The sequence below is a fragment of the Dermacentor silvarum genome, chromosome 8 (assembly GCF_013339745.2).
Source record: "Dermacentor silvarum isolate Dsil-2018 chromosome 8, BIME_Dsil_1.4, whole genome shotgun sequence".
NCBI lineage: Eukaryota > Metazoa > Arthropoda > Arachnida > Ixodida > Ixodidae > Dermacentor > Dermacentor silvarum.
This window is the reverse complement of record NC_051161.1, coordinates 148,282,139-148,306,865: the sequence shown is the minus strand read 5'-3', so window position 1 is coordinate 148,306,865 and position 24,727 is coordinate 148,282,139. Positions and strand designations below refer to the sequence as shown.

The 24,727-nt window shown below is 47.4% G+C and overlaps 1 protein-coding gene across 3 annotated transcripts in view; it reads left to right on the top strand.

Moving 5' to 3' along the window:
* Positions 1–201: 201 nt before the first annotated feature.
* LOC119461761 (glutathione S-transferase Mu 1) overlaps positions 202–24,727 on the top strand; it is a 90,312-nt gene continuing 65,786 nt past the window's right edge. Inside the window, exons 1-4 of one of the 3 annotated variants that reach the window (XM_037723139.2) lie at positions 241–455; positions 11,793–12,006; positions 13,490–13,681; positions 18,607–18,915. In XM_037723139.2, the coding sequence (XP_037579067.1) occupies positions 358–455; positions 11,793–12,006; positions 13,490–13,681; positions 18,607–18,798 (696 nt within the window). In that variant the 5' untranslated portion in view covers positions 241–357 and the 3' untranslated portion in view covers positions 18,799–18,915. Of the gene's footprint in view, positions 456–11,792; positions 12,007–13,489; positions 13,682–18,606; positions 18,916–24,727 lie in introns of those variants that run through there. The other 2 variants (XM_049672121.1, XM_049672122.1) reach the window with 2 other exon arrangements.

Genomic DNA, 24,727 nt, shown 5'->3' with positions numbered 1-24,727 from the left:
TGCTCGCTGTCCGTCACGGCGATTGCGCAAAAGCGCGTACAAACGGACATTCGAGTCAGCATCCCCCACGGCGCTTCCCATTCAAAGCGTCGTTCGAGGCTCGGTCAAAACGAGTTACCAACAGGAAGTATTCGCAGGAAGCCGGCTGCCGCGCTCCCTGTCGGCGACAACCTATCGTTGCGCAATTCGGCGCGCGCTGGCGTGGGGCCGCTTCGGTCGCTGCTGGCGTGTTGCTCATAGGTGGCGGAGTCGGCGCTTATTTAAAGTAGTTGAAAGAAGCGCGGAGTCGTCGACCAGTCCCGCTGTTGGCAGAAGTGGGCGTGAACGTGTGTTGAGCTGTCAGCGCAGAAGAGAGACATGGCACCCCTCGTGCTCGGCTACTGGGACATCCGAGGCCTCGGCCAGCCCATCCGCTACTTGCTGGCCCACGCCGGAGTCCCCTACGAGGACAGGAGGTATGCGGCGCTTCACTCCGGCATCCTCGGTTTGCCGCGGCAGCGTTTGCCGGTTTCCCGCCTCGTCCGGTAATGCGGCTTGCGCCACACGTTGTAACGGCGACCCGAAGTAGGGGCGGCGACTCTGAGCATTCCTATATGGCGCCGTGCCAGAACAGGGCGACGTGTTCCGGCTGTGCAGAACTCCTCTCTAGAATGTTTCCGTCGGCATGCGATACTCGGAGGAAGTGCTATAGGTGGCATTACGAAGAAAATTGCAAGCCACACCGTTTGTCTTCTATAATTATTAGAGCCTTCTTTACTCCGCTATGTTGGCAGCATTCCGATCGGCATAGAATAGAGGGTCCCCGGTGTGGACATTTTATGGCTAATTAACAAGCTCCAGCTCCTCGAAATCATTCACTGTTATAGCCGAAGCGTAGTACCTCAGTGAAGTTTGACATTTACGGACTTCCGTTGTGATGTTTAGAAAGACGCTGCTGAAAGGCGTCGAAAAGGGCCCAGTGCACATACACTTGTCCTTGGGCTTCGCTAGCAAGACTTCGCTCAAGAAGCGATGGTAACATCTTCTGTCTTTAATATACTAGATTTCGTCTGTTGTTTTCCGGCACATTTGCCACCCGCTCGGTAGCTCAGTCAAAATCCTTTTGACGCATGGTAACCGCTGAAAAATGCCATTATTTCTGCCAGAGATTAGAAATTATTGCTATAAAACGTATAGAAATTATATTTTAAGCTATGCTTATATATTTTAATGCTACTTTACTAATAGGTAACTGAAACAAAATGATGTGTATGTCATGTTTTCCTGAAAAAGAGATATTGAACTCGGTGTAATTGCAATAGTGAATGCTGTGGCGCTATGGGGCATGCTGGTGGTAGTCGGCAAATTCACCCGAACTGGACAAAGTTTCTAGATGCACATATGGAGAAAATTTTTACAGGTGAGCAGATGGGTTAGTACTCTACCTAGATGTGTCCCGAAGCCTGACAAGGAACCCTCTGAGCAGAGCCGTTTGGACAAAGGCATCCCTTCTGTGCGAAGTCCCGAGGGGAGGGGAGGTGACTAGTTTCTAATTGTGTACAAAGATGGGGAGCGGCATAGGATGTAACTGTTAATGGTATAAGAGTATACAGGGTGTTTCATTTTAGCTGCACCAATTTTTTTAAAGATTGCCTGTGGCAGATAGCATAATTATAATCCTTGATCTAAACTATTCGATGAGGCGGCCATTACTTCCACGAGAAACCGAAACGCCTAATTGAATTATTGACATAATTACGCTAACTTTTTAAATAATTTCACGGCACATTCTTCAATCTACGAATTATAGCCGCCGAGTTCGCAAGGCGTATCAACTTGGAACAAATTCTCAGGACTGAACCAGTTTCGAGATATTAATTTTCAAAGTGTCCGACGAAATGCATGGGCGTTCCAGTTAACTTTTCGAGAAAAACGCTGTTTTATGCATTGAAGCACAACGTTAACTGGAACGTCCATGCATTTCGTCGGACACTTTGAAAAGCGCTCACCCTGTCACCTGTCCCTTTTTCCCTTCATACTCAAACTGAGTTGCGCTAAAGGAAGTCACGAATACGATGCACCAACTTGCCCAATCCGCAGTACTTCTGCGTATATGTGTTTTTCCGAGTGTAAAAGACGCCCGCGAATACACGCAGAATTGCCGCGCGACTGGCCGCTCGAGGCACTTTGCGTGCATTCGCGGGCTTTCAGTTCTTGCAACACTTCCACACCTTCACCCGGCGGTCTGTATACCACTCCTATTACTATACATTGGCTTTCCAAAAACTTGCAAAACATGGCATCTACTCCAGGTGGCTCAGCAATGCGTAGAATTTTCAGGCCCTCCCTAAAGCAGGGGTACGTCCCTAATCGTAGAATTCATATCGCGCCTGTGGCCGCCAAATTTGGGAGGCATGAATTCACTATGAAAGACACCATCATAGAGCGAAGTTTCGGTGAGCGCGATAACGTCATGCTCGTAGATTGAAGATTAGTGCTCTAAGTCAAGTCCGTTGTGCACGACACACCTATTCAGAAGTTTCAGTGAAGAACAATCGGGTCATTTCGTTTCTGCATTTTTAGACACGGCAATCTGGTCATTCGCGGCTTCATCTCAGGCGTACGAAGTCCCCTTGACTGATACCTTGTCATGAACAAGTTCCACCCGATCATTGCGTTCTGTTTTCACTGGTACGCTCCCATAATCCTTATGCCTCGTACTTTTTGCGAGTATTCTGTCACATACGTGATTTTTTTTTAGTTTGCCAGGGTTATTTATAACTAGGACTTTTTCCCTGTAATCGAGCAACTTAATAATGGCCCTTGTTATATTTGGGCGTTTCGATGCAATCCTGTGGCATCTTTCAATACCATATATGGTAAGCTCAAGCGTTTCTTGAAAAAAGCTTCTTGAGACTCGCTTAATGCCATCGGTGATTTTGACGGCGAATGTTTAATTTCTGCAACGTTTAGTCCAACACGAGAGTGGTGAGTTGATGTTAAACGTCACCTTGCGTGTACCGCTACTGTTTGTATGCGTAGTAGCGAGACGTGTTTGTTTGAGGCGTTGTCGTGCGCCATTGTTCATAACTTCTGAGAAGGTTATTGTCATTGCCGCACGCGACGCATCGCATTGAGGCGGAAGTGTTCCAATAATGGGACGCCCAAGCAATCTGATTATGAGGCACGCTCTTGTGGCGGACTCTGGATTAATTTTGAACCCCTGTGGTTCTTTAATGTGCACCTAAATCTAAGTATACGAGCGTTTTCGTATTTCGCCCTCAACCGAATGCGGCTGCTGCGGTCGGGATCAAACCCGCGATTTCAAGCAATGCCACAGCTGAAAGGCTACCGCGGGGGGGCACAGAAGTGTTGATTTGACAGTGTCCATAAAACGCGCCAGAGACGAAGACAAAGGGAACGCATACAAGAGAGGCGCTGAACTTCCAGCTAGCGTTTATTTCAAACGATCGGCTGTTACGTTCTGCGCATCAGATGCACCGTGCACGCATCATAATACAAGAGATTGTATAAGTAAACCAGTTCACGTGTTTCAAAAAAATGCCATATATTTTGTTCATGCAACGCCAAAGACTGATAGCCGACCACTTGCATCACCTGGTTTCCTTATAAAATGCGCTCCAACTATTTCGCGTTTTTTTTTTCCTCAAAAAGGTTGTGTTGCCAAGCATGGGTCTGCACTTGCGCTTTTTGCAGCGTTCGGCCAAGTGGCTACTGTAGCCATTTCATAATTGTGCTGTCTAGCCGTGTCGTTGAAGCACTGGCCAATTTGTCCAACATAAGCGCGTCAACAACCTAAGGGTCCCCCTCACTGTTGATGTGCCGAACAGCACGTGCCGCCTCACTATTCCAAGGTTATGGCATGAGAACGCAGTTAAAATTCAAACTCCTCTACACTTATGCGCGATTTCGTAGCAGTGAGGCGTTACTATACTATTACATTCATTGAGCGGCGGAAAAGGAACATTTAATCGGCTTCCGTGACGTCACATACATAATTTCGGAGTCCTATTCAGCTTCCACTGGGCGGCTGGCCATAAGCGAATCGATAGTGGAGCTTTTCACGTTGCTGTCTGCATAACAATGTGGCGCCCTCGCTGTTAGTGAATACCCCATGTACAGCACGCAAATCAAGTAGTGCCACTCCGAGTCTGTGTTTATCCATGATTCCTTTGGCGACAACGAATTCAGCTGCAGTTTTTCTTTTCCTGGGATATGCTTCACTGTGGTCCCATAAATTTCCATGGCAGCTGGCTAAACGAATTTGACTCGTTGCCCCCCCCTCCCCCCCCCCCCCACACACACATACACACAAATGAAGCCGCAATTTGCAGTTCATCGATTCGGGGACGTGCGAGAACTGCGGAAATTTATCCTGCAGGCGCCCCCTTTCATTTTAGAACACCTACTTTTTTCCTTTGCACCGACTTTAATTACAGCAGGTAGCCGAACAATGGCTCCCTTTTCAACTTTCCATGGACTCGTGGTAGCAGATGCAAAGCGCAAGTTGACACAGGACCGTCGATTTCCCACAACCTGTTTATCAAAGGGAACGACAAGATGTACAGCTCTCCGGCGTTGTGCTGTTAAGCAGCAACTAGCGGGTTAGATTCCAGACCGTGGTGGTCGCATTTAGATGGGGGCTAATTGAAAAAAAGAACGGTCGTATACCGTGCATTGGGTGCACGTTAAAGAATCCCAGGTGGTCAAAATTAATCCCGAGCCCTTAACTATACGGCGTGTCTCTTAACCCACTGTGCTGTTTCGGGACGTTAAACCACAGCAATCCTGAAACTGCTTTAAACACAAGAAGAAATCGAGACGACGGCAAGAAGCAGTACCGTAAGTTCTCAAATCGATGCACATGTATTTTGACAGGTTCGGCCGGCATAACTTTGCACTCGGACGACAGCAATGGAAAGAACACCGCTGTCGACGCACATGTATTTACAGACGTCCGCGCTCTACTCAACCAGTGGGCGCGGCACTGTTCGCTGGTGTCACTTGTGGCTGTATCGATTCGGTTGTTATCGACGCCATGTTGCGTGAATGACGGCTTTTCTTGTTAAATTATGCCTTATGCCCACACGCACGGTGCTATGAGAGCCTCTTTTTGCGCCCTAATGCGCCGTGCATTTAAGTATTTACTGGTGTGTCCAAAATAAGCGTGACTGCGTTTAAACTACACTTCCTGCGAACAGCGCTGCCATAGGGCGCAACAATACTGGTGTCACTTATGTCTTGCAGTTGGTGGCTGTAGGATTTATGGGTTAGGCACTCTTAGGGTCATGTGTATGTCCTAGTGTCGCTTCCACTAAACCAACAGCGAGATGGCGTTTTTCCGGTGCATTTCGTGGCTTCCAGGTTTCTTGCTCTTAAAGTACCATACTGAATAAACCAAACTCCTAGAGATTGTCATTCTTTCATTATCTACACACTTTGACGACGCACTTGTATACGGATATGGAGCATGAACGAAGGTTCGGACAAGTAGTGAAAAAACGCCGTAGCACCAAGATTTATTTTTCTTACAAAAACTTGGCACCCTTGGGGAGGCCTATCTTATCGCCAAGCAATGTTCTATATGGCTTCCCTTTGCGCTCCCTGTATGTTGTACACTGCACTCACTGTACGTTCATGTCACGAACGGCATGCTCGTATCAATGCCATATAGGGTTATTGAAAGGAAAGCATTAGCCGGGCAGCATTTAGGAAAGGTGCGCAGGATGACTATTGCTTGACAGGATGAGCCCCAAAGACTGTAAAATATTTTCGAAATCCCCAGCCGCTCCTCCTGTGTCCGTCTGTCGAATGTTTCAGCCGTTGCATCGACGCGTTCCGTGTCGCGAAACAAGTTTATCAAATTGGACTCGTATTGTCGCTCTAACTACAGCCCGACCATTGGATTGACGAATTTGATGGCTCTTTACTATTACTTAGTCATACACAAATGCGGAGTCGTCTTTTCTGCTAGAACAAATATACATGTAAGAACATGTTACGTTGGTTCATAAATGTTCTGTAGCAAAATTCTGAAATATGCAAGTAGCCGGTATACTGAAGAGATCGGCAACAAAACAAAATTGCTCGCTTTTCTCGTTTTGTTTAAGGGAGAAGGCTTTTCCTAGATTTGCATATTCTCCCTCTACGAACAGCGCATTGTCATGATCCCAGGTCAGCCTCTACGCTGGGGACACGTTTGTAGACGTCTCTTCTCGGCGTCGAATACACGCAGTTACAAAGCGTAGCCTCATTTTGCTGCAGTTGATCAAACTCTAAGGTCAAGTGCAGTGGCGCAATAAGTCGGACGTATTGTGCACAATGGGCATTCGTGGACTCTTCTTGCTTTCTGACGTTCTTTACGAATCTAAGTGCGAACTGCCTTCATGAAAGGGCACTCGAGCTCTGCGCAAACAAGTAAACGGTGCCCTTGGAGCAAGGAAAGTTGCCTTATCTTCGGTGTGCGTGATAGGAGCTATGCAGTGTGCTCCTATTCTGTGAGGGGCGTTGCCCGTATAGCGATAAGGCCACCGGACGTAGGAGTACTTAACCAAACCGGCGTCACTACACTGAAAGAAACTTATTACAGGCGTCACTTGAGACGTTCAAGGGCAACGTACTCTTCTTGCAATATTTTCTGCCCATAACATAGCAATCGCCATACTGCTTATCTGGCGCACAAGTAATCTCCTAACGCGATTTTCATCGTGCGATGCTCGTCTGGAATGTAAATTTTCTGAATATGCACTTACGCTTGGATAATAACTAGGTAGCATTTTAAATAAAATGTAACATCAAAAACCCAGCAAGCACAGATAATTCGGACAACTTGAGTGATTCGGACAACTTGAGTGATTCGGACAACTTGAGTGATTCGGACAACTTGAGTGATTCGGACAACTTGAGTGATTCGGACAACTTGAGTGATTCGGACAACTTGAGTGATTCGGACAACTTGAGTGATTCGGACAACTTGAGTGAGGACCTTCGTCTTGCATTCCTAAGAAGTGTGGTTTGCTTGACAATCCCTCACTACCCAATCCGTTCAAAAGTACAATTAGTACTATACTGATAAATGTTGACTCGGAGCCTGTTCGCGTGCTTCTAAAATCGGTGATCTGTAACGTGTAGAAAATGCAAAGCGCTTTTCGCGGCACTTCGTCGTGTCCTTGCAACCGCACGTGCAGTCGTGACGAAGCGCATCTGCATGGATCGAAGTACCGGCATATATCTCGTTCCATGGCAGAGTCCGCGCTGATCGCTTGAAGAAACGTAATACGCCCTACAGGCGAGCGAGATCACATGCTGTCCACAAAGCATACTGCCAGTGTAGTCGGGTTACTGCGCTCCGTGCAGATCCGGTGCCGCTGCGTCTTCGCACGTCCCTTGGATAAACTGATGACTCTGGTTTTGACCAGACGCGAAGCGCATCAAGGACAGTACAGCGGCATCAACAAATCACGTTTGAATAGCAAATTTTCGCCTACCGTGATGCTCGATGTGCCGAAAAAGACGCAACTAAATGCAGGTGGTGATTCTTGCACTAGCTTACCGTAACTTAATGTACCTTGACAGTACTTACTCCAAGTGCAGTTATACGTTTATTGCCAAAGGACTACACTGCGTTGTAGGATGACCAGAACGCAAACTAGCAAGTTTTGATAGTTTTTTGCGATAAAACGGGTAAAATGTGCGAAAATTCATAGAAGTTGTATAGACTTGAAGGTGTTTCGGAGCTAAACTGAGGGGAGGTGAAGTGGTACCTTCGGATTCAACGAATAAAAATATTTGAAATTATTAAAATACTTGTCAGACTATTTTAGCAGCTTAAACTGGTTCATTGCTGCTCACTGGTATCCCTGCAAACGCGAGAGTAATTTTGCCAGAGATTTAAAGCGGCCCAGTTGATCCGCAATCCAACATTGTCCAGAACAGGAAGGCTTATTTCATACATTTGCAAAATTTGGAGACGTTAGCTGTAACTGACGTCAACTGAAATGAAATTATACTGCCTGCTTCAATTGGCATGAGCCAAATTTAGAGACGGTCAATTGCACGTAGTTTTCTTTCCAGCTACTCATTACTGCCGGCGGCACACATTAGTAAAACTACAATAATCACTGCTTATCTAATAACTGAACGGTTAACCATTTCTAGTTACCATGGCTTAATTTGCCTCTTTGATTAACGTGACCATTACTTGCTGAACTGAATCCTGTCAGTGCTCCAATCTTGAAGACTCAGTAGGAATCCTGTATTTAACTTTGGATACTGGATATTTGTGCATGCTTGTCGCCCGAGGCGAGGATATTTGGCCATACCGATTAGATTGTGCTTTTTAATAAAAGGGGAGCTTCGTGGCACATGGCGTGTAGATGGCGAAGGACTCGGGGCGTCTTGTCGATACCGGTTTCGTGTTATATCGACTGTAAACACAATTTGGCAATATTATAACACGTAGTTACCCAAATGCTACATTTTGATTAGTTTTCACACATTTTGTGACTACCGATGCGATTCCAACGTCGTGTTGTTCCAGATGCGCTTTCTATTTCAACAGTAATATGGAGTACGGGGAAGAAAGAACCAAACACAGGCACCAAAGCCAATTGATACTTTACGCGGTGACGTAAATCCAGCAACGAACCTCTCCGATGAAAAACAAATTACTGCTTCCCGGTTTATAGCACGCCTATAAGGCTTATATTTTTTTTCTTTCTGTTTTTAGCTACGATGTTGAGTTATATTCCCCTCTAAGTAGTACCCAAGCTTCCCATTTTGTCGCTTTAATAAACAAGACAAAATGGCTTGAAGGCGTAAGCATCATGGTTTCCGAGCACTTTGCCCGCATTTGTATTCTCTTCAGCGATTAAGAAGACTCCACTCGACGTCACCGAAATATGTGAAGCCTTGCAGTGTTGTTCAAGATCGCTGCAGATTCGCTGCACGCGTCTCGATTTTTTACGTAGTTTCCTAGAATTCCAACTTTCTGCTTTTAGCCGAATCAAAGTATGCAAAATTTCGCATATTCGCTGTTCTTTTCTAGTGTGACATGCCACCTCAGTGCTGCGTCGGTCCTGTCTTTCTTTTCACATTGCGTAATTTCGCGCTGTAGTTTCTTGTACAACATCGCACTGTGTCACATTACAGCGCCTCTTTATTTTACTGCTCTACCCGTAACCGTTGCTACCGGTGCTATACCGCATTAAAAAAAATAGCAGTGTCTTCCACCCAAAGGTATATCAAAGCTACAAAGGAAACATGAGCAACACGAGAACAAGACCAGAGCAGGAGCCAACGTTTCGACAATTGTACTTGTCTTCTTCAAGGCCTTGAAGACAAGTCAACTTGTGGAAATATTGGCTTCTGCTCTCACCTTGTTCTCCTGTTGCTCATTGTCTTGAATTTCCTTCTCCCGCATTCCCCGTGTTTTCCAAGGAAACGCATGTGGCTCCCTGTAAAGAAAGCCTCGCAGTGCAGTTTGCGTTTTGGACTGAGAATCAAACCCGGCAGCAAACTCTTTCCGGGGCAACTGATAACCGAGAGGCTTCCAGATGGCACATGAAGATCGAATTAGGAGCAGGAACGTTGTAATCAACTTTCTTGCCCTGAACGAATCAGGGCCGGTATTTTGTAGCGATGCCTTTCTGGTAATGCCTTTTTCGCGCTTACCGTGCTTTGTCAGTGGTCAGAGCGACGGTCAACTCGCGTTATCAACGGGATCAGCCGGCCGTGAGCGGTGGATGATAAGACTAGTACAGAATAAGTCATAAGGCATCGCCACAAAATCTCGGCCCAGTTCTGCGAAACCATCAAGGTGAACGAAGTCTTGTTGAAGAGAAAGTTGTTATGCAGCTTCGAAGCTTGTTGATGAATTTGCAGGCTCTCCTTTAAAGCGTCTGACAACTGTGTTTCTTGAAACCTTTCCACGTTGTGGTTTTCCATCGAATTTATTTGTTAATCGCATATTTCACTGTTCGATTCGATTATATGCCTCAAATCTAGTCAAGAATCCACCATGCTCCGAACCAGCGAAAAGTTGTCACGGTCAAAGGCACTTTAGGAATGCTCCACAACGAGCCCGCTCAATCGGCCACAATTTATTAAACTTCATTTTGCTTTCATTCCATTATCGCCTACATCTATCTCCCTGTACTGTTGAATTTAATTGTTTATTAGTGTGCCCACAGACCGCATACAAGCATTCTAGTTTGATTCACAATGAAAGGGGGTGAAAAGACCGTGTCCTTTACGGGTGAATTATCAGGTATGTCATATGCTTCTTTTCACTATAGGGTATTTTTTTCATATTGGTAATTAATTACAAGCCGTAGCACTAAAATCTCGTTGCTACCGTTAGCAGTGCTAGCTGGTGCCCCAACTGCCTTTTGCAACCATGTTTTTGTGCCTCGTTTTCTGACTTTTTCTAGTGATCACGTTGTTATGGTAACCTTTGGCGTAGCTAGTAAACATGTAAATACAGTTGCCACTGTTAACAGTGGGATCAAGGTTTTATTGATGTGCAGCTTTGTAATGTTTAACGCAGAGCTTTCTTTGCCCCGTCCCCCCGAGTTTCGTTCGTTGATGTGTCGTCTCGAGTAGGTTGTGGTTACACCATGGAATTTCAACCGACAAGGTACTTCCAAAACCACACTTTTGTTCTGCGTATTCTAGCATAAATTCACGACACAAAACATTTTCGTATGTCAGCTCGAAGAATCTCTGAAGCTCACAGGCGTCTTAGTGGAACAGCGCCGGTTATTCAACGAATTCTGATTTTGTTTAATTTCTTGTTATCAATGGCTACATCAAACAAGGTCGCCAATCCCTGGGTGAAGGCAACGCGCCCCTGCTTACAAAATAGTTTATTTCTCTGTGGGCCTGTCTCACACTTTGGGGCTATGGGTAGTATTGTAGTGGTGTCGGTTAGTGGCATGCAACTTCATTACAGCCTCAAGGGATGAGGAAGTGGGTGGAGAAAACAGGCCTTGCTTCTTCACACGCCGACTCTTCAGTTCAAAAGTCCAGCAGCAGCTGGCCTCGCAAGCTTGATCTCGATCGTGCAGCTTCCCAGGGGCCTACGGTAGGATTAGGAATGCGTGGCAGGTTGGGACATTGAGTGAAATTAAGGTTTGGACATGTGCGCTGCATTTGCGTAAACATTGAGGAAGCTTGTATGTTGCATGGGACAGCAATCAACACAGTTGTGTGTTTAGTATTTAGTTGTGCGGCATTTAAGATTCCCTAAAGCTCCGCTGCATAGATTCCAAAATGTAATGAATCATTTTTTTTCAATGTAACTTAAAATAATGCAGGTATGTGGTTCAGTTAATCTACTCCTCAAGTTAAATTTGGTGTAGTCTCCCGGCTTAATAAGCAAACTAACACATACTTTCGCTTCCGTAATTCTTTTTTTTTTAATTTTGCTTGGAAGTGCACCTTAGTCTCCCTACGTATTGACGGGTTTGCATTGACAATGAAGATGCTCCTCACAATTTCGAACATAGAACCTAACTTTGCGCTAACCAAGACATCGCGTTAAAATGAATATGCTTTCACTGGAATAGTATATCGCTACTTTAAATGTTTAGCGACTGTTACACAAGGCGCTTTGATCAATAAAAAAGTAACTACGTCGTACTTAATCATAACTGCGGATGTTGTGAAAGCGATTTTGTTTCGAGACGCAGCGAACGATGTGTGCACGAACACGTCGGCACCTGTAGGAGCTCGTAAAACATTCATTTAAACAAAAGGAAAAACATCCTAAGCATTTTTCCTCTGGCATGCAGGTATGGCTTTGGTGACGGCCCGGAACCCAACCGGGACGAGTGGTTGGCGGTGAAGTACAAGCTGGACCTGGACTTCCCCAACCTGCCGTACATCATCGATGGTGACGTGCGGATGACTCAGAGCCAGGCCATCCTGCGCTACCTGGGACGCAAGCACGGCCTTGCACCGAAGGACGAAGAAACAGTGCGCAGGGTTGAAATGCTCGAGCACCAGGTGATGTGTGCGTGCATAAACCACCGATAAACGCTTTCTTGGTGAAACATATTTAATGCCACCCAAATTTAAAGGGCCTCATACAAATGTCGATCGAGCTTTTGAAAAGGACGGGCTTACGACGGCAGCGGCGGCTCACGTCTGCGATCCGTAGCACCGCAGGGACAGAACAATCGGTTGCGGCATACAGTGGCTGCAACAAAAGTCGGCAGCTCAGCCTGCCAGCACAGAACTGTCAAATCTCTCAACGCACCGTCCCTGTTCATACCTTCCGGCTGGTGTCTCGTCTTTGAGGGAAGAGCGTTCACCACCACCGTGTTTGGGAGGTGACTTGTGTGACCGTCATTGCCTCCACGAGGCGCCGTTTACGTTAACTCATTCCCTACCATGGGGACAATCGGTGTTTATTGCTATGTTAAGGCAGATGGTTTTTTTTTTTTCTGAGGCAACTACTGCACTCAATATTAAATGTAAAACAGAAATGGAAAGCAAAATGAATGCACTTTTCACGCATGTTTTATTAACGAGATGTATGTAATAAATTATATGTAAATTAAAATCAAGATTGTGCGATAAAATTGAACAAAGTTTGTAAGGACACGTTCGAATCTTCTAAGAAAAAAATGTAACAAAAATGATACACAAAATGTATTGCGGTCTATTAGGCACTATCTCAGAAAAAAATAAATTTTTCACAGAACAGGCTTTCGCTACCAAAACTTTAACTGCAAACACTACAGTTGGGCGCGCCGGGCTGCGGCCGCCGATGTTCCGGGCTGGTTTGTGTCGTCGTTGCTTCCAGACTCACAGTCAGACGAAAATTCAGCGTCCTCTGACTCTATTTGATGTATTGATAAGATCAGCCGCAGAGGCAGCGGAATCGCGATATCTGCGATCTCCCGAAGCGCGCGGGCGCTGTTTCCTGCCGTTCTGAATTGACGATCACGAAATTTTGGCGCGCGTTTAAAAATCACCGCCTGGTGGGAAAAAAGCGAACTGCTTAGAAAGTTTCCCCTCCTTCACGTCCGATAGCGCAGTATGTCCGTGAGCGGCGCGGAAGTTCTCGAAAGTGGCGTTTCAAACCATCAGTTGACGGCTAACCATGCCCAATTGGCGCGGTACGGAAAGAGTTAATTCGACGTCATGCGCATTCTGTACATCGCGACTGTTTGCACCAGCGAATGATCCCAGGCACAGGCGGGGACTATTCAGTGGAGTCACTTTTGAAAACTGGGGACGGCACCGGTACCGATTTGGTGGTTCTCAGTCCGAGCTGTTTACTCTGGGGCGCACGGTGACCTTCGGCAACAAGTGATTACTCCGAGCATGCTTCGGGAAAGACTCCTGCTATGTTTCGGATCAATGCACAATTAATACAAAAGAACTGTCAAGTGATAGGTTACTGGCTGTTCAGTACAAAGGAATATGTTATTCTGATCAATTTTTCTTTTTGTTCCACACATTGTCCTCCTCCGGATCGCAGGCCTCTGACATCTTTTGGGCTGCCGTGCGCGTCTGCTATAGTCCCGACTACACTGAGGAGAAGCGAGTTCAATTCCTGGTTGACATTGCTGAGAAGCTGCGCCAGGTCGACAACTACCTGGCCAAGCACGGGCCATTCGGCGCTGGGAAGAGCGTCACATACGTGGATTTCTTCCTCTACGAGGCTCTCCAGGTACGTGGCTGCACGATGAGCACCGAGCCTTGAATGGAGATTTACGCATTTGATTTAGGTTTATTGAGATGCTTCCCAGTTATTCGCAGATAAATGGCGGGGTAAGGTATAGGAAGGTCTACCGGAACAGAAACATCCGCTTTTTACCATACGCTGGAAAAGGGATAAAGGGAGATATCATCATCATCAGCATACATTTATATCCACTGCAAGACGAAAGTCTCTCCCTGCGATCTCCAATTACCCGTGTCATGCGCTAGCAGATTCCAACTTTCGCCTGCAAATTTCACAACTTCATGACCCCACCTAGTTTCCTGCCGTCCTCGACTACGCTTCCCTTCTCTTTGTATCTATTCTGTAATTCGAATGATCCACCGGTTATCCATCCTATGCATTGAATGGCCTGCCCAGCTCCATGTTTTTTCTCCTAATGTCAATTAGAATATCGGCTATGCCCGTTTGCTCTCTGATCCACACCGCTCTCTTCCCGTCTCTTAACGTTACGCCTAACATTTTTCGTTCCATCCCTCTTTGTGCGGTCCTTAACTCGTTCTCAGGCTTTGTTTATCTCAATGTTCCTGCCCCGTATGTTAGCACTGGTAGAATGCAATGCTTGTACAATTTTCTTTTCAACGACAGTGGTAAGATCCCAGTCAGGATTTGGCAATGCCTGCCGTATGCACGCCAACCCAATTTTATTTTTCTGTAAACTTCGTTTTCATGATCTGGGTGCCCTGTGAGTAATTTACCTAGGTAAACGGGTGCTCCTTTAGACTCTAGAGGCTGACTGGAGATCCTGAATTCTAGTTTCCCTGTCAGGCTGTTGTGATTCAGATTTCATTAGTTCCAAAAAGTTGTTACAGCATCAAAAATATACACGCATTACCTTTGTCTTCTGCATATAAATCTTTATCCCCACTCTTACACTTTCTCGGTTAAGGTCATCAATCATTTGTTGTAATTGGTCCCCATTGTTGCTGAATAGGACAATGCAATCTGCAAACCGAAGGTTGCTGCGATATTCGCCGTTGATCATCACTCCTAAGCCTTCCCTGTCTAAGAACTTGAATACTTCTTCTAAGCATGCAGTAATTAGCATTGGAGAGATTGTCTTCTTGCCTGAACACTTAATAGGTAACTTTCTACTTTTTTTATGGATACCCAAGGTAGCTTTCGAGTATTTGTAGATATTTGCCAAGATATTCACGTATGCCTTTTGTACTCCTTGATTACGCAATGTCTCTATGACTGCCGATATCTCTACTCAAATATATTTTCATAATCAATGAAAGCCATATAGAGGTTCATTTTACTCCAGATTTCTTCATTACCTGATTGATGAGATAGTGGGGAAAAAAAGCTTTGAAATTGTCCTTTACGTAGAACGCGAACACAGACGGGACGCACAGGACGACATGACATGAGCGCTGTACAGCGACACGGGCGTTCTTGCTTAGTGTCCAGTCTGATCTTTCCGCGCTGCAGGTAAAGATGCAATTCTACCGACTCGCCCAACCAGCTATATGGTTCGTCGGAAAAATTAATTCCCGGCCACGGCGGCCGCATTTCGATGGGGGCGAAATGCGAAAACACCCGTGTACTTAGATTTAGGTGCACGTTAAAGAACCCCAGGTGGTCCAAATTTCCGGAGTCCCCCACTACGGCGTGCCTCATAATCAGAACTGGTTTTGGCACGTAAAACCCTATAAAAAAAAAAGCCTACACTACTGCGAGTGACCTCTACTGCGTGTTTTAGCTAGAAACGAAAGCTATGGTTGCAGTCAACCTAGCGCCCTTTCATTTCTCTTGCGACCTTTCTTTATTTCTTTTTTCATTTGCGCGTTAAATTTTTAGACGTCAGTGTAGTCGGCGCCTCTTCCAGCAGTTTTACGAGATTGCACAGATGATTCTTTTTCATGAGGGTTGGTGTGCTGCCGCATGTCCACGGACTGAGCGCATTGCGACGTAACTAGGGCCATTCACGAATGAACTTGAGCAACTTGTCGCTGAGTATCGTATGCGCTTGAACAATTATGCTTCTTTCCTTGAGCAAGAAATGGTTGCATTGGCTAACAACACAAAAGCGAAAGCAGAACTAATTCATATTGTGATAACAAGGGGAAGCGAACACCATAATCGTGAAACAATCGGAGGTGCCAACAAGAATTGCGTGACCTTAGTTGCCTTTTATCTATTTCCATGATCATGGTTTATTGGCGTCCCCTTTGAAACGGGGCGGTGAAATATAATCACCTAGCCTGCTTGAGTTAAATAGGTATGCTACACAAGCTTTTCATGCGAGCATTCTTGTATGCATCTCCTTAATCTTTTCTTTCCCAGAGCTTCATCTACCTTGTACCGCTACCTATGCCTGTAACAGATCCGTTCGTATCACTCTCTTCCAGACTTTTTCCACTTGTACTCCAAACGTCTCTTGCTTATGTCGACTGCCAAAATAAAAAAAGGAAATCGCAGCACATGACGTGTATCGCTGAAACGCTTCAGTTTGTACGATTATATATTTTTGGCGCTTTACCGTAACAAGACCAATATTTGTTGTACGTTAATGCTGACCCATAGTTTCAGCACTGCATGCTAGACAAACAGCAAGCTAAGCCAGAGCTAAGTCAGAACCCATTTACACCCATCTTGGCGGCCCTGCATGCCAGCATAAATGGAAAGTGTTCAATAAGCACGGGCACGGCCGTTGGATAAAAAAAAAGTGCGGCTTGCCGCGTCGGGTACGCTCTTCTTTTTTTTTTTCTTTTTTTTTTTTTTTCTTTTTTATCCAGCGGCCGTGGTGCGGGTGTGCTATCAGTCACAGAAACCCGCACGTTCACAATAGACAGTTTTAGTATTGCGCAAATGGCACCACGCTATACGCAATCAAATAGCGGGGTCCGACTGCGTATGCTCAGAACGCTATTTCAGTTTTGCGGGTACCGTGCGTCCGCTATTTTTCAAATATCGCGGAGACGCTCAACGCTCGCAAAGTTTTTTAGCGTTGCAAACATGGTGGCACCCTCGGCCCTTTTGCTTGACCATGCAGGCTCTTTTCAAGGCTTGGCGTGGATCCACACGGCTAGTTTGGTTGTCGAGCTGCTCAGTTTGCTGCTTTGACTACTCGCAGCTAGCTGGTTTTGCGCTTAGCGGCGCATCGTGGTCTTGCGCTTTAATAAAACTCTATCGAACAGCGTTCCGCAAAGATTTAGCGTGCGTAACACGCTAACACAAGCATTTTCCGCAATACTAAAAGTCTCTAATATCGCAGCGAACGTGCGCAGATAACGGCCTGGCGGTTGTCGGCGTTGTGACGACTTCACTATGTATCGGACGCCTACACGCATAATTTTCTACGTTCTGTGGCTCAGCGCTGAAATCTCTGCCCGGCGGTGTACTCCAACAAACTAAGCCTAGAAACCTTTGCGACATACCTTACACGATGCCAAGTAAGAAGCAGCAGCATTTGAAGATATTACAATTCTGGAATACAACTATTTTACAGTATTTTATGTAGTTTCTTAAGACGCAAAACATCGGTTGAAAGTGATGGTGAGGTATGGCGTGGCGCTCGCGCTCCTGGGACGGAGGCGACACGGCACGACGCAACAAGCGAGGAAACTACTGCTACACGGCAGGAATAGATTCCTGGCGCATACCAGGCGTGTCACAACGCTGGCTCGATAAGGAACGCCACGCTACCAGCATCACATCGCGACCGTGCCCGAGATAAGCCTAACGGAAAACCGTCGACGTTTGTCAACGCCTAGTAAAACCCGTATATATGTAGATAGCTTGACGTTGGCTGACGCTTCCGCTAAGACCACTGTGAGCACCACGGCGTAATATGGGCACAGCTCTTCAACAGGAAAGCTGGCGTGAGCGCGTACACCTCGTGCCAGCAGCGGAAGCCAGAACGCTGCCCTGCGTTGCGCCAAAGTGAGCGGAGCGGGGTGTGTCCAATTGACTTCGTCGTTTTTGCAGCCAAACAAACTGCACGTCTGTGAAGACATTCGATCTTTCCACGCGCTAGCCGCGCGTGCACCATGGACATCTGGGGGTATTCTGTACGAGTCCACCTAGTGGATTGTCCATTTCGGCTTTCAGCGATGGCTCCAGCTGCACGAGCAAGAAGAATGACTGGGTCCTTCTCGCTCATGCAGCTGGAGCCATTCGCGACAGCCGAAACGGACAGTTAACTGAGTGGACTCTTAGAGAATACCTCCCCCCCCCCCCCCCTCTCACTACCTGGACGGCACAATTGCGCGAACGTGTCACGAGTGTCCGTATATTTGTTATCGCTATTAAAGCTGGCCGGTCGGCCCTCAGTCATCCAGGATGTCAGAGGCAGCTTAATTTCTCCTCTATACGACCAGGACCTCTCCCAGCTATCCGTTACCGTTCTCTTGCGCAAGATGGCCTCATTTGATCCCCGTGAATTTCCTCATTTCATCACACCGTCTCTGCCGTCCGCGACTGCGTTTCCCTTGGCACCCATTGTGGAACTCCAATATACCGCCGCCTATTACGTGGCCTGCTGAACTCCACTTCTTCCTCTGTCAGGAAAATATCGGCTACCCCTGCTTGTTCCTTAAACTACACCGTTGTGTCCCTCTCTAAGTAACGCCTACCGTTGCTTCTTCGATGACGGGTTTGGTCTGGTTTGGTGTCTGGTTGGTTTGGTATTGCCCAGCCCACTACGGGGGATCTGCCATGAATCGGGTGGCAGTGGGTATAAAAGGGAAGAACACTTAAATTTAAAAATGATATATGAAATGGCGGGGCTCTTCGCATTTTCTCCATCTTCATTGTTATCCTTCAAATTTCTGGCCCGTAGATTAGTACTGGCCGAATTCAATGATCGTACACAATTGTTTTTAGTGTGCGGGGGCGTCAAGCAGGCATTGCCACTGCTCTTCTCGCAGGTGATTAAGACCATGGGCCCAAGCACCTTCCGCAAGGGCTTCCCTGCCCTCGAGGAGTACTGCCAGCGCGTCGCTGCCCTGCCAGGACTCAAGGAGTACCTGGCCTCTGACCGCTTCAAGTCCTGGCCCTTCTGGAGCCCCTTCGCCAAGGCTCTTGCGGCGCAGAACAAGCCTCCCGCTGACGACTGCTGAGCGATTGAGTCGCGCGACCGGAGATTTTTTTTTCTTGCTGTGGACTGTCTTGCTTGACCAATGATGCTTTACCTGTTGCGTTTACAGCTTAAAATAAAACAACTTTGCTTTTCTCAACCTGGCATCAAGAATTACTCAACAGGCTCCGACGTAGCTCATTTTGTGCCTGCACTTACTCGCTGACGATGGTGCCAGCATTCCCGGGTGTATCGGTTCTTTGCCCAATCGAGCTCACTTTGGCTTAGGCGCTTCAGTCGAGGAGCGCTGTTTCTCCACGAGGCAGCTCAGCAGGAGATATTGTTAGTGCTCACTCGCTGCATAAGCCTTATGAATGGACACGTGTAGGGCTCCGACAGTGGTGGCGGAAAGTGGGTGGGCAGTAGCTGTCGGTGCCGATGTTATGTCACATGGCCAAGCGACCGTTTACCAACGCCTGTTAAACGGAAAGAATGTAGAATGGAGGGAGGAGAAGGGGGGGTTGTGGGATTACAAGGTATGGCTCCAGTCTTGGGGAGCTGTCTGACGGTAAAGCTCTTACAAGAGTTCTCGCGGTTACTGGCGGACATATGTGGCCTATATCCATCGCGAAACTTCGAAATAAACGGCGCTTCCATGTCTCCGAGAGGGCGGAATACAAGAGCTCGTGTTCTTGGTTCGTTGGAAAATAAGGAATCGTAGTAGGGGGTCGAAAGGAATGTGATGCTTCAGTGCGCTGTTTTTTGTGGACATTATGCAGCTTCCGTATTTTAAGCTCCATAATCTGTGCCACGTGGCGAATTCATTAGGCGTTTCCAATAGGTCTCTGGGGCTGCCTTGGTTAAATGTTTCTAAAAGCCACTTGAAGAGCAACGTCCATCCCCCGATGCCCATACCGTAGTTTCCTACAATAATTACTGGAGGGACTGGAATCGTTCAGCCGCCACGAAAATGATGGGCAGTACATAATTTATGATCTTCGTGCTTGTGAGTTCGGACGTTCTTCTGGCTGTTTTATTGCGATAGCAATTATATGGACACTCCAAGCGGATTTCTGCCGTCACCGTCGCCGTGAGGTTCTGTAGAATCCAACAACGATGAAGTCGTCGCCGCGCTCCGTATGCTCTATGTGCGCGAGGAACGCGCGCTTTCACGGGGAGCGAACGTACGGCGGACCGCAAACACTTCTCCCGTCGCGCGAAAAGCCGTGGGGGAACGGGAGGGAGGAAGGGAAGGCGACATTTATCTGCGGCACCAAATGCGTATTTATATAAAAACGTTGCGAAGCGAGAAGGTGGTAAAGACTTCTGACGCTGCTCGACGCATGTCCCGTTCTGATCTCGTCGAAAACCTCCGAGCCGCCCCCAGAGGCACCGGCTGCAGTCACCAACGCCGCGCGCGTTCGGTGCGAACGCGGGCAAAACGCCGACTGCGTCGACAACAGTTCTGCGCGTTCTTGGTGCTGCTGCATGTCCAAGTTTATACAGCTGATAAAACTACTATCCTTACTCCGTATAGCTATCTACTAAATTGCTATCGCAATTGATGCTTCGCCTTTCGAGTGAACCTGCGACAATTTTATACACCTTATGTGCCTCGCTGTCCTAAATTTTAGAAAAATCATGGACGAAGGAAAAATATAGGAGGTTGCATTACGTCACACAGCCAGCTTTGGCAAGCGAACGCTCCGTGTAGCCAGCAGTGGTGGCCCAACACATGACCTCTTAGGTCGAGATCATGGAGAATCGAGATTTGCCGTGCCGTTCGGTTACCGGTAGTTTTTATTTGGTGCGCGCTCGGCCCAAGGACGTTTATATAAGACTGCTGGAGCGGAGGCCGCCTTTACCTACCAATGGGCGGCAGTGAAGCCGCGCCACGCGTGCGGCGGCCATCTTGCCATAGGCACTAATCGGTATAAGCAGTGCGCCCGCCGCGCTGACTGCGTCTCCCCGCCGTGGTTTTTAAGGGTTATGGCAAGCACTAAAGGGGGAGTAGTCAATAATTCGAAGGTCAAATGGCAGATAACAATGCAATTCACTTTATTTTGTTTCTTTTGGCGTTCTCCATGCAAGCATTAACACCGGTGAAGGGTCTGTATCACTGGTCTTTCAAAATAATCAGCCTCGTAAGAGCCTTCCCGCCACGTTTTCGGCACTCATTTCCCTGTTTCTTTCTTTCGTCATGCAATGGAGTCTGATGCTTATGTAGAATTCGGCGACTTCGCCATGTTGATGTTTGATGCAGCGCCATCAAATGCCAGTGAAATAACCTCAATGCCTATTGACGTTAGCATTTGAATACATTGTTTCGTTAGCTCGGCTCTCGAATCAATTAAAAATACCCAACTGGCAACATAAGTCGTAAGTTCAAGCCAACGAGCATATACACACATGCATTCTTGGCTTCAGGCAGATTGTCATCGATGCATTCCAGTCCCAAAAAGTCCACATAGCCAACTACTTTGCGCCCGCAAGTTCATCAAGTTTCCTGATTGACATATCATGACAATCAAAGTACAGTACAGAGTCTCCGTGAGGCATTGGACAAGCTTTTTCAAGAATGACAGTGACCCAGCTCTGAAGCCAGGATCCCCGTTGATGGAACTGTACCATTGTCGTATAGTGCGCTCTGTTGGTAACGCTCCATTAAACTTCGAGCGTACATGTTCATAAGCTGACGGAGAATAGAAGTCCAGGGTTAACGCAAATGCACGCAGCTAGGATGGCTACGTGCCGTTCCAATCTTTTCCTGCCCTGTTGAGGAGCTGCTGTATATCAGAGGAAAAGGCTGCAGTGAACACCTCCGTGCCCTCCTCAGACATGAAGTGTAGGTCCTTGATTTCCCTTATTATCTCTTGAGCAGTCTCGTTCATTTTGGTCAATTTACGCTTGCTCTGCTGCATAATTTTGATCTTCTTCTTGAGCTGTGTTATTTCCTCTTGAGAAACATGAAGCATTTCTTTGTAATGCTGCTTTGTAGGTGATGAGGGGGGGGGGGGGGGAGGATGCGCATGAATGCCGAGAGGAGAGGAGATGAAACAAGGAGAGGAGAGGAGGGGGAGGAGGATGCGTATAGTTACTGTATATGCTCCCTACGGGAGGGAGCATATACAGTAACTCTAGCGCAGTAGGGGTGTGGACTCCGCACTGCGGATGGATGGAGGGAGGGAGGGAGTGACATAGCCCCGACCATAAGATGCTTCGCATCTAAAAAAATTAACCGGGAATACTAAAACCATTCGCGTGCTCTGACGTGTCCTCCGTGCTCTAACGTTTTCACCACGTGTTGGGCCACCACACTCGGCTTAAATCGCGTTGCAGTATGCTCCCTCCTATCTTTTTTCTTCCTCCATGAGAAAAATCTATACTTTTCCAAGTGAACATGTCTCGGAGAATACACACAATCGCTACTAACTGTAGCAGGTCGGCTTGTCGAGGTGGCCAAATTGAAACGCGCCGAGCATCTCAGCACGCTAGCTTGCGCGCGGGAAATTCATAAGGGTGTTCTATGACTCTTGTCGGTGCATGCGTTCGTGGCGTAATGTTTTCAATATCTTGCTTGTGTGCTTGCGCTCCTGTGTTCGAATCCTGCCATCGGACAATTTTAATAATGATTATTTAGATGACATAGATAGATGGTATAAAGATGAGATAGAGAGACAAGAGGGGGGAGGAAATACGCGGAGAGCGTCAGTTTCCAGGCTTCATTGAGAACGTTGGGTGGAGAAAAACACTGAGAACATGGTGAATACGCCGGATGCCAAGGCAGGTACTTGGACTATCCAGGTTGCAGAAACTAAGAGGCCTAGAGATGACTTACTGAAGCAGTAGAATGCAGGATAAACTGACGCTACGGGGGATACACACTGCTTATTGAAGTATAGGGTTAGGTGTTCGAGGAATAAATTCTGCAGGTAAAAGCCTCACCATGTAGATGTTTGCAGTGCCTGTATAACACAAAAAACTGTCAGCCCTTCCACTGGGGTGGAGATGGAAGACCAGCGAAGCTGTACTATGGTGGGAATTATGTATTTCCAATTATGACTATTAAGATGTGATGGTGTATTTGGTTATTTCAACTACTAAAGAATGAGAAATATATATGAGCTGGTGGTTTTCATTTATTAGTAACCACAGGGACCATGGTCCTAAGGTCGCTACGGTACACCGCCGTTGGGTGTACGGCTAAAGTTGGCACGTTCTTCATAAACTCGTCACCAACGCCGCGCGCGTTCGGTGCGAACGCGGGCAAGACGCCGCCGCCGTCGACAACAGTTGTGCGCGTTGTTTGTGTTACCGCACGCAACCGGTGTCAAATCGCTGGCAAGGTGAGGGAATAGCTAAACGCCATTGTCGACACTGTTAGGCAAGAGGCGGGCGAGAGCCCAGAGAGAGTCGACGGCACAGGCGGCAGAGGTCGGCTGGGCTGCGCGCATGCGCCGCAGTGGGAGAGCGGGCACGCACACGCACAGTCTAGGGTGCCTCGATGCCCTCCTCGCCCACCGCTTCCCTTCCACTGGGAAGTCGCGTTTGCTCTCCTCCGTGCGTTCGCTCACCGTGAAAGCGCGCCTCCGTCACTCTCGCACGCTTTCACTCGCACATAAGTCGCGTTTGCTCTCCGCCGTGCGTTCGCTCCCCGTAAAAGGGCGCGTCCGTCGCCCTCGCGCGCTTTCACTCGCACATACAGCATACGGCCAATGAGAGTTTGTTTTTTTTTTTTCTATGACCGGACGCGGCCATCGAAGAGTCAGCACTTAACAGCTTCGCTGTAAAAGCTCACAAAAAAGGTGCTCATTTCAACAAAGCTTGCACCTTTTAGCACACAGTAAACAAGGCAAGCACTCATTGCCAGTAATCGTTGGAAACCGTCACGGCGATAATAATAAGCAGGTGGTTAGGAATAAAGTCAATTAAGGCACAGTTGTGATACAGCTAGTGCACTCGAACCCACGACCTTTGGTGGGAGTCAAACCCACGACCTCTGGTGTAAATAATGCGAAGTTAATGAAGATATAGTTCATTAAGGCACTCGAACCTTTGGTGGGAGAAAACAAGTAATATGAAATAACGACGCAATCAAATGAGAGTGAAGTTTTTTAATGTCTCGTGAGCGCGCAGGCCTTCGGCTTCACCCTCGTTAGTGTCAACTTTTATGCGCTTGCAGATCTACCATCATTCAAATTAAGAGCGTCTACTTCTGTTGTTCTAAATTACAGTAAATCCTCGTTAACTCGAACTCTGATATCTCGAAATATCGGATAAGTCGAATTTTTTCCCTGGAACGGTGTTAACTCAATGTGTTTTTCACCACTAATCTCGGAACGCCACTGCGCCGGACTCCGGATATCTCGAAACCTAGACTGCGACAACGCTGAAAAAAAGGCAGTACCTAAACGTGTTTTATTTTGTACTTTTTTTACGGACCTATGGTATCGCCAAAAAGTGAAACTATAGGGCCGGTATCTTGTAGCGATGCATTTTCCGATGATAATGCCTTTTCGTGCTTATCGCGCTCGTTCAGCGGTCACAGCGACGACGGTCCGCTCACGTTATCAACGGGATCACCCGGCTGTCAGTGGTGGATGATAAGACGAGCATAAAATAAAGCATAACGCATCGCTACAAAATACCGGCTCAGGCCTGCAATTTTGTCCCCAGTGCCCTCTACTTCACCCTTATCTACAGTTCTCAGACGGCTGATTCCATTGATTACGCGGGCGGAGCCTCGCTACGACCGCTGCCGCGCGCAAAGAGTGGAGTAGCGTCGGCCACAGGCGAGCGCGCCGCCGCTTGTAAACGCGCCAGCCACGCACGGCGGTGCCTCGATGCCCGGTGCTCGGAGGCAGCCGTTGTGCGTGGCTGCGCTGGCAGTGGTCACGTCACTAGGCACGGCGGCGGCGAGCGACGCTCTGTGGAGGTTCTTCTCAGTCAAAAACTCGGGGGAACCGAGCACG